The sequence below is a fragment of the Lissotriton helveticus genome, chromosome 2_1 (genome assembly GCF_964261635.1).
Source record: "Lissotriton helveticus chromosome 2_1, aLisHel1.1, whole genome shotgun sequence".
Taxonomy (NCBI): domain Eukaryota; kingdom Metazoa; phylum Chordata; class Amphibia; order Caudata; family Salamandridae; genus Lissotriton; species Lissotriton helveticus.
In genome coordinates this window covers 9,850,724-9,861,546 of record NC_136059.1, presented here as the reverse complement: position 1 = coordinate 9,861,546, position 10,823 = coordinate 9,850,724, and the positions used below count along the sequence as shown (strand labels likewise).

Sequence of the window (10,823 nt, the reverse complement as noted above, 5' to 3'; positions counted from 1 at the left end):
TTCAGATTCCCAGGATTCATAGAGGCTGATGGGGGGGTAGGAGCCTGACATATCGAGCATCTAAATTGTGGAACCAGCTACCGGACCCGATCAGACTCCAACCATCCAGATCGCAGTTCAGGACGCTTCTAAAAACGTGGTGCAGTGCAGGAGTAAGTTCCCTCACCTGTACTAAACTGTGTCCTCCCTCAGCGCCAAGACACCTCAGCATTGGTGAGCTTTATAAGCTTACTACTTACATAATTACTTACTGCTTGCTATCCCAAAGCTTGGTCTCCTTGATGGATCCAGTGGTAGTGGGTCAGTTTTAATGGGGTATGAGGAAAAAAACAGAAACCGGATATGGAGCACTTCGCTTAGGATAGCTCAGTAACCTGCAGGACACTGAACACAAACATGGGTCAATTCAGGGATGAATAGATGCATGAGTGCAAGGATGAGTGAGTGCATGGATGCTGAGTGAGTGATTGCATGGATGGATAGATGAGTGACTGCAGGGATGAGTGAGTGCATGGATGCTGAGTGAGTGATTGCATGGATGGATAGATGAGTGACTGCAGGGATGAGTGAGTGCATGGATGCTCAGTGAGTGATTGCATGGATGGATAGATGAGTGACTGCAGGGATGAGTGAATGCATGGATGCTGAGTGAGTGATTGCAGGGATGGATAGATGAGTGACTGCAGGGATGAGTGAGTGCATGGATGCTGAGTGAGTGATTGCATGGATGGATAGATGAGTGACTGCATGGATACACGTATTCAGGCATTCACTTCTAAGCCAGATCTACTGGTATTGTCTATATCTGTTGTGATTGGAAGGAATGAATTAGTTTGTTCCTCAGTCAGGGTTATCTTTTGCCTGCCAGTCCTATATATTAGTGACAGTAATCCTTTTTCATCAGCATTATGTCTCTCAGACTTGTCTGACTCATCTTTTCCTTTCTCCCTTAGGGTGAACATATCCTTGGACCAGGTCAGAGTGCATCAGAGATTCAGGAAAATACAGTAAGCGGCTTGTATGTTAAATATGGATTCCATGATGCATTAAGTTGCACTCGGGGTCCAGACTTATTGCTCCACTGCATTCCACCGGCCAACAAAACATTCTACATCCGTGTCATCAACGCAGATCAGTCAGAGATACAGCTATCTTGTAATCTTGGGGGGGACACCCCAGTCTGCCCCAACTATGGTAAGATTGTAGTGTCAGTGTTTGGATATGCACTTTTGAAAAGGAATTCAGTGTTAGCAAGATTTACATCATATCCAGAAAGTGTGTATTTGAATAAAGTGTAAACATTGTTGAGATCTGCGTGACAGAACGGTCCAGCCCCACGCCTGGTCCTTCATCCTGTGTTTAATCAAAGATATCTCTGTAGCAGGGATGTGCTGCTGGTGTCTGACACATCCATGAAGCCCCCAATTCATACTTCACCTTGTCATGTACAGAGGACACCCTTGCCCCACCCAGCTCCGACCAGTATCCAACTCTTCAAACTCTCAGACAGTGTTAATCTGTGGTGTTTCTGGTCCCTTCTGAAGACTACTTGGGATTTCTTCATTGCTGCTCCTTTCACTCCACATCCCTACCCTGGGGAGTTTCTGGTGACCACAAGGAACATTGGACATGTTCAGAAGACAATAACTCACCCCACAAACCTCACTCATTGCACTAAATTTGGCATACAGCAATTATACTGGTATAAGTGGGTAACAACTCTAAAATATTGAGGGATCTTCAGATAGTGACTCCCTCCTAGAATAATTCAGTTTACCTTTAATGCACACGCAACTAACTCTCCCATCATCTCTGATGTCTCTAATGTCCAGCAGTGGCTACATTGTATAGCCCTGGTGTCCCTTATATGTAACACCCATAACCATGGGCACCGTGATGATGCTGGTGATTGTAAGAAACAGTGGTGTTAGTTGAGGGGGTGGGTTCCACCTCACCACCTCAAGAAATAACCACAACCCTTGTCAGGGTGAACCTCTAATGTTACTAAATTAACCTGAACTTAGCCCCGTGGAAGCTCCGGCACAGAGTAGACGGGATTAACTTAGAGGCAATGTGTAAAGCATTTATGCAGTACCTAAATAATAATAATGTCAAAAACACAAGACAAGAATAATCCCAAACTGAAGTTAAACCGTTTACCATGGCGGACATTCCCCCGTGGTGCAGGCGTTCTAAAGGGTGAGCGGGGCTGCGTCGGCCAACGGTCGTGCGCAGCACCAAGGAGGAAGTTAAAAAATAATGAATAAAAAGACACCAAAACCACAAAAATTTAAAAAGTGGCACAGGAGTTATGAGTTTTTTTATTTTAAAGTTCAAAATGGTGCCAAAAGCATTAAGTGGTGTTGGACTTGGCCCTCTTGGCAGGTTCATCCCTGAACTTTTTGCCTTCCTTCAATATTGTCTCTGACCTGTTTTTGTTGGTTTAATGACTCTGGGCACTTTACCACTGCTGACCAGTGCTAAAGTGCATATGCTCTCCCTGTATGAAAAGTGTATACATTGATTGGTTTCCATGATTGGCTTATTTGGTTTACTGTCAGTCCCCAGTACAGTGCACCAGGAGTGCCAGGGCTTGTAAATACAAATGCTGCAGCGCTGGTTGCGCCACCCACAGAAGCAAGCCAGTAAAATGTGTCTAGGGTCTGCCATTGCAGAGCCTGCGTGCAGTCTGGTACTGTCATGCTGGCTGGACAAGTGCACACATTTGCCAACCCCTAAACCTTCCCTTAACTTCATATCAGTCACCCCTATGGTAGGCCCACGGGCAGGGTGCATTGTAATCATAAGGTAGGACAAGCCCTGATGTGTGTGGCATTTCCTAATAGTGAATTACAGCCATTTTCGTTTTTCACTATTGTAAGGCTACCTGTTCTCATAGGCCAGAATGGGCTGCTGGAATTATTCCACTCTTTAATCCCAGCAGGCTCAGGGAACACGGTAGAAGGTCAAGTTTAGTATGCCTGAACTCAGAATAATAAAACACTTCTTTTAGTAAAGTTTATTTTAATATCCTGTGTTTGCAAATGCTACTTTTAGAAAGTTAGCATTTGCTTGCCTAACCATTTCAGCCCTCCTCTGCTTGGATGTGTATCTGACTGTCTGGGATGTGTGAGTGACAGGGCTGGGGAATTCCAGGGGACAGTCCGGGCTGCCAGGTGGTGAATGGAGCGATTACCCCCAGGCTAGGTGGGAGGAGTGTCCCCTGACTCTGAATAGGGCTGTGCTCTGCCACCACAATGCTAGCTCCACCTCCTGCGGAGCGTCCGTTGTCCCTGCCCCACACACTGAAAGAAGAAACCAGAGTCTGCACAACAGAGTGCTCCAAAGCTGAATTGAACTATGCAAAGGCCCCCCAGGCCTGAAAAGACAAAAGAAACTGAGTATAAATGTAGGAGCTCTGCTCCTAAGAAACTAGATCATGTTCTAACCACGACGAACCTCTGCCTGATGAGAAGGACCCTGAGAAGCTGAAAGAAGAAGAACTGTCCCTGACCTGGGGGACTGGACTGCAGCTGGTGCCTTGCTACACGAAGGAAGAGGAGAAGACCCAAAGGGACTTTGCAGACTTGTGCCTGGAACTGATCTCCAAGGGCTGGAACCAGAGCCTGCCCCCTGACCTGAGCCCCGTGACCATTGGGCTCATCCTGTCTTCCCTGACGATTTACTGAGATCAGCCTGACCTCTCCATGCCGCCGGGGCCTCGTCTGAAGTGGGCCTCGAACCCCCTTGGCAGCTCGTGCCTGGCCGCCCCGCCTCGAGCCGGACCGCTCCTCGCAGAGCCGTGCCCTGCTCAGCTGGGCTGCCCGCATCCTGCCCCCTTGTCACCCCGGACCGCACTACCCCTGGCCGCCCCCGCCACTGGAAATCCGGAGTCTTGTGTGAGGCGCAGCGGTACGTTTGTAGCGTACCGGCCGCACCACTCCAGAGCCTCGAGAAGTCACCCGCTTTGAACCCCTGTAAATTGGACGGAAGGTACAGCGCGTAGAAGGAAGCGTCCGCACCGTACCTGATTCAGCCGCCGGTACTGGCCAAGTATCCGCCACTAAGGTGCCTGTGTGGTACGCCTACGCTTTTGCCCCCAAATCCGGCACGTACAGCAAAGAGTACGCTTGTCTTCACCAGCCGCTGTACGCTTGTCATTCGGCGCATACAGAAAGAGTACGCTTGTCTTCACCAGCCGCTGTATGCTTGTCATTCGGCGCGTACAGCAAAGAGTATGCTTGTCTTCACCAGCCGTTGAACGCTTGTCTCCTCAGCGCGTACACCAAGAGTACACCGCGTCCGCTGGGCGCATTTCGTCCCCTACAGTACGCTTGTCTCCTCAGCACGTACCCCAAGAGTACGCCGCGTCCGCTGGGCGCATTCCATCGCAGCCATACGCTTGTCCTATTCCGGTGTACCTGAAGCATACGCCCCGCGCCTGAAGCGCCCAGAGCATCGTCCAAAAAAGAACAGTGCACAACCACCGGATCCAGGGTCCGCACCGTTTGGTTTCCCTGTTTGATCACACCGATCAGCGGGTCACATGGCCAGCCCATGTGGAGGATGCCCGACTCCTCAAATAAGCATTGGTAAAACCATCTGAAGAAACTTTATTTTTGAATACTGTGGCCATATTTTTATATCGTTATTGGTCTTGTAATAATAACTGCCTCATACCCTATATTTTTATAAAGCCTTCGTATTTTTAATACAAACCGTACGCCTGGTGTTCATCTGTGGTGGGTCATTGTATTTACTAGATGTGGTCATGAATACTTAACTCAACTAACGCCCTGAAGATTAGCCTTGTCTGCTCGCGCCACGCTACCTAGAGGGTGAGCAGGGGTTATTCCTAGGAGTGAGTCCCTTACCCTGACTAGAGGAGAGGGTCTCTGTTTGCCACAAGTGCATACCTGTGCCAACCAGAGACCCCCAGTTCTAACAAGCGCTGATTGTGGTCATCTGTTTGCACTTGACTAGGATATGGTAAAGTGGAAGGTCGACTACGATGGAGGGACCAAGTACATTCCAGTGGAAAGTTTTACCTTCAGGCTTAGTCTCTGGAATCAAAGTCAATACTCCTCAGCAGTGCAAGGCTGCAAGCTACGGGCAAATAATGCTCCTCTCCATTGGATAGCCACTGGAAGAGGTCTCAGTGAAGCTGTTGGCTTTTGGCAGGAAAGCTGTGAGTGGCAGAAATTCTAATTTCAAAACTGAGAGAAGTTTACTCGTCGGCTGGAAACTTTTCACCCCCTTAAATGGTGAAGATTTCTACCTTCGGACTTTGCCACTATTTTAAAGCTCAGAATTTTCCAGTGGGGAAAGGCTGAAGGCTGCCGCTGAGGAGGGCTTTTCTAGGCCAGATACCTTCTCTGCGAAGTCCAGCTAAATCGCATTTGCTGCTGCAAAGAATAATGTTGCTGTGGAAACCTGAATCTTTACCCAGCTACAATGCACGTTCATCTGCTCGGTTTTGCAGGTTGGTCCTAATCCCCTGTGAGTTCTCTGAGCAAAAGATGGCAAAAAGTTTCCAAGTCCCAGGTTTCATGATTTGTTAGGAGAATTACACTTTGGAAACAGCCAGGGGACCAAGACCTTGGGTCAGCATTCGGGGATCAAGACACCAGTAGAGGGCAGCAGTAGTATTCAGGGATGTCCAGTTGCAACAGATCAGTTGTGAATGGAGAAAAAGTCCTCTTGAAGCTTGTCGTGTCCCTGCAGTCCAGTGGTTCCCAAACTGTTTCGACCCGTGGCTCCCTTTCTCTATTGGCTGTTGTCCCCAATATGTCATTTTATTTTTGGGTGGCGGGGATGTAGGCCCGGCCTCTGGAGTCCTTCGATTTTTCTCCGCTTTTGTCCGGTGGTTGGGCGCTTGCTTACCAGACATCCAATGATTGTTCACAAAACACAGGGTGTGCTGCATCACAGACAGACTGTGCTAAAGTGGCATGTACACAAAAACCCCAACAGTAAATAAACGAGACAGTTACGATTGCAACTTGACTAGTTTTCTGCCAGCACCAACGGTATTTAGAAGTCCCAGCTGGTCAAAAAAAAAAAGAACACCACCACCAATATTGGTATTTTTATAACCTTTTGGAGCAGGCCATGCTTCGAACAGCAAATATCATTTGAGATCACTTTTAAATGTATTCTCGAGCTGTGTTGATGGACTCGTGCTGATTCGTGAGTCACGCGTGTAAGCATATTTTACACGTGAGCTACCAAGTTCCAAAAGCTTTACATAGTGGTGAATATTTGAAAGAGTGGGGAGGGAGCGCAGGAAGGTTGTGGTTTTAATTTTTGAAGATAAGCCAAATGACCACATGGTATTTTGTTTTTATTGGCAGGAAAGATAATAGCCCACACAACATAGTCATCTCAAACACCCCCACACCTTCACAAACACTCACAGCTGAGTGTGGTAAAACCCCAATAGATATGATTAGGAAAATATCTCTAATTTCTCAGCCATGCCAGCTCAAGGCTTCTCGAAGCGCTCTTAGCTTTCAAGTGCCACAGAGAAGCAGCTGAGGGATTGGAAATGTTACCCACATATCTTGAATTATAATGGTTTTCGTGTGCAAGTAGAAAAGAATTTAGAGTGCACATGTGATGCACTTCTTTATCTGCTAAGCACCACCATCATTTTATTTTATTTTATTGTTGAGCTGATTACTGGATCCAGAGAATAGAAAATGGGCGTTATTCTCTGGCTATCAGAGCAGGGAGTTAATTAATATTTAATTGTGTGTTGTTACTTTCTTGGCAGAAAGTGGCGGTCCGGTGCTTGATTTCCAGGGGGGGGGGCTGGATGCCATGAACCTGAATGAACCGCACTGCGTTCAGTGATCTGCATATCAGCAGCACACATGAATAGGATATTATGATCTTGTATTCAGATGAAAGTTTCATAAGAATTTGCAACTGTGCCCCTTTCTTCCAAGGCCTCTGTGTCCTTGCATTCGGCATTCTTGGCACACGAGTCACCTTCCCTCCCTGGATGTTTTCAGATACACATGGACACTTGTGGGAGTGGAGGGCCAATGAAGACATTAGCCAAGCTGGTAAATATACGAAAGTTGTAATTAAACAAGACGCCTTGAAAGTGAAGTTGCACAGCCCTCATATGGCCCAGGGCAACCACTGCAGGCCTGATCACACTGTGCAGTGTTGAATTCAGATGCACATAAGTGCAAAATACTATGTATTACTGATTCTCAAACTGTGTGCTCACCTGTTCGTGGTGTCCCAGGCTAGTTTTCACGGTGCAACAGGGAGCCGCGGCGCACAGTTTGGGAACCGCTGCTTTAGTCCAAACAAGTGGCCAGCCCCATGCCCCTTGGAGTCGACTCTTGGGTACAAGAGGTAGAGCAGGTCCAGTCTTCAATGCTCTTCTCAAGTCTCAGACAGCACGTCCAGTCCTCCTCTATACTTCTTCACTTCCAGGAGTGATTTTACAAAGATACTGCAGGTGCGACATTTATGCCCAGTGCCAGCCTGTGTGTAGGGAAAATCCCTGGCCACTGCTTAACCATTGGGATAAAGGTTCCCAGGGTGGACCCACCCACTTTCGGCTCGCTCTGTATGTTTTACTTTAAACAATCTCACAGTACCCCTCTCTGCCCAGACTCAACAATGCAGAACCTTTCTTTCCCTACGTAGAGCTCCTGTGCCCACTCTAGAGGTGTGACCATGTTAATGCGCAATTTCCTCTCTGTGGTGACTGAAAACCGGTTTTGGGATCAGTTCCTCTCCACTGGGCCTGGTGCCTGACAGGTTAGGAAGAGAAAGGAAGGGGGAAGACCCAGGTTTTAGCTACATCTGCATGCGACGGGGTAGCTCACTTTGAAGTCCACCTGTCATCATCGCGGCTTCCTCACGAAGCTGGGTGTTGTGCCCCTTTAAACCTCAGGTACATTGTGCATCACAGGGTCTCGTAGACCCCGGCCACGAACTAAGGGGCATACTATCAACAAAGTTGTGAAGAGAGGCATTAGCCATCTTGGCTTAACGCCTCTCTTCACCACTTTGGAAAATCTAGGCTGCACCATATTACCAAGGACATGGTGCAGTCTAGCTTTTCCCTCTGCGCTGGCGGTAGGTTTTACAACTTATCACCAGCGCAGGCACCCTTGCACCAGAGTGCAAGGGTGTCTGCGAGCAGGGAGGTTTGTTTGTGTTCAGGAGGGAGTTCCTTCCTGCACATTAACAAACCTTAAATGCCCATTTGTAACATACATGTGTGCTGCTTCATACAGCACACATGTAAACTACAAATAGGTATTTTTTTAATAGAGGTTTGTTTATGTACAGGAAGGGACACCATACTGTTCATAAAGAAACCTTAGCATTTTGCATTATCCATGTGTGCTGCACAAGGCAGCACACATGAAAAAAGCAAAAACGAGGAGAAACGAAGCATTTCTCCTTGTTTCGCCACCTTAACACCAGGATTTTTCTGTTCTTAAATTCGGCGATGCCACCTATTATCACCAAGCTTGATACTAGGTGGCAGCGTCGAAGTGAATGGATGTTGCGGTGGAATGCCCACCGCAATATCCACTGCACACCCTCTTTCACGATGAGTTTATCATGAAAGGGGCCCTATTACCAAGTCAGCGTTAAGTCAATTAACGTGGATTTAAGCCACATCAATTGCCTTAACGCTGCCTTGCTAATAGGGCGATGCAAATATCACCGCGTTATCGGCAGAAAAGTGCCGATAATGCGGCGATAAGGGGCTTGATAATATGCCCCTTGGTTCGTTTCACACGCTTTTGAGTGCTTTTATTGCTTTTTGAATGAATCTATATTTATGTGCATTGTGGCTTCTTGATCGCTTTTAGAGCCTTGTGTTAAGCCTACATGAAGATACCTATTTTTCTATAGCTATTTGTGTGGTATCCTTTCGTAGTGTCTTCACTGCGTTGTTGTGTATGGTCATAAATGCTTCACACACTGCCTCTGAGATAAGCCTGTCTGCTCATGCTGCAATACCACAGTGTTGAGCAGGGGTTATCAAAGGGTCTAGCTTCCTTAATCTGCCTTAGGAAGAAGAATCCCTAATTGGACCTCGGTGCCAGTCGCTGCCAACTAGAGATCCCAATTCTAACAATGGCGGGCAGTGGTGAGGATCAGGACTTGCATTTATGATCCACATACAATAACTGGTGTACGCTACTAGTGAGTGCAAGCCTAAGCGCAACCGCTTACGGTTTGATTTTGTTCTATTGTTGATTATAATTGCCTTTGTGTTAAGCCTACATAAAGATACTTATTTCTCTATAGCTACTTGTGTGGTATCCCTTTGTAGTTTCTTCACTGTTGTTGTGTATGGTCATAAATGCTTTACACACTGCCGCTGAGATAGGCCTGTCTGCTCGTGCTATGTTACCACAGGGTTGAGCACGGGTTATCAAAGGGTGTAGCCCCCTTACTCTGACTTAGGAAGAAGGATCCCTATTTGGACATTGGCCCCAGTCGATGCCAACTAGAGATCCCCATTTTCTAACAATATCAATACATAGACCCGAAATCTGATGTGCTTACAATGTTTTACTATTAGAAAATGAAGCAGATTTCTCCAAATCAGTTATCATGTTATTGACAGTTTCAAAGTCCCAATCATCAGAAAATGTACTGGAGGTAATGATATCACTCAATGATATTTTAAATAATGAAGAATTTTTAAAAGTTCAGTCAGACCAAATATATCAAAATCGACCTTGTCCCAAACTATGCCATTCGGTATAGGAATTTCTGTAATGTTCACTGATGACAAGTCTCTTTGCTCTCAGTGAGATGACATGTGTGGTTTCAGAATTAGATTCAACTTTTGGGCTGCAGAGATTTGTCGATGCTCTCCCATTAACAAGTATACTAAAAGTTATCACTAAGCCTAGCCAGAAAAGAAAGAAAAGTTTCCTAATAATTACCCAGAGTTCTACCCAAGGCGATACCAGATACGTCTTTTTAAGGAAGTCTTTGACTTGCTGCTTGTGTGATTGTTAGGCTGGTGTTGTTTCCAGTTCACTTGGATCTAAAGAAAACGTTCCAAGTCTATGAAGTAGCCAGATGCAGTTCGATCAATTTTTGGTATTTCCACAGGATTTGTGGAAACCCTAGCTTGGTCTTCTTGTGACATGTTGATGTAGATATCAGTGCTTGGCCGACTTGAAACTCGTCTTTCGTTTTGATTTTGAAATATTATTTCTGATTCAAGAGGAATTAGTTCCGTAGCATTGTTGCTTAGTCCTTCATTCCTTGTAGAGGACACTTCAAACATGATGAGACTTTCTGTTTGAACTACTTAGATTGTATCAAGAGGAGGGCGTCTACTACAGCGGAGTCCACCAGGCCTACTATTCAGTATCAGCCAAAATAGTGTTGTTTGATTAGTCGATTGAGAAAAATCTTTTTTCCTTTTTTCTGGCAAGAGGTGGCAGAAGTACAATTCTTGTGCTTTGAATTACTAGGACTTTTACAGGTTTTTTATATGATGATTCAAATTCTTTCTTGTCTGTTTTTTTCTCTCTAAATAGATCCCTGACTTTTGGGATCCCGAGAGGTTTTGCCGTGACTGACTTGACTTCCCCACTGGTGGTTCTCTTTACCTGCACTTTGCTTTGCAGCGCCCATGCTTCATTCAGGTCCTGTAAGATAGCCAAATGCTTCTGGATGTCAAAAGGTTTTTCATCCGCCACTGTGCCTTCACAATCAAGATCAGGTACCAACATTCTCATCCCAAATAGAACGTCATAAGGAGTGACAACCCCTAGAGAACTTCTTGGCTGATTGTTTAAGGCCCTTTATACCCC

General features: G+C 46.2%; 1 protein-coding gene across 1 annotated transcript in view; it reads left to right on the top strand.

Annotated features, from left to right (window-relative positions):
* Positions 1-735: 735 nt before the first annotated feature.
* LOC144819164 (uncharacterized) overlaps positions 736-10,823 on the top strand; it is a 219,819-nt gene continuing 209,731 nt past the window's right edge. The window contains exons 1-2 of the mRNA XM_078677136.1: positions 736-792; positions 954-1,194. Coding sequence (XP_078533262.1) covers positions 736-792; positions 954-1,194 — 298 coding nt within the window. The remainder of the gene's footprint in view (positions 793-953; positions 1,195-10,823) is intronic.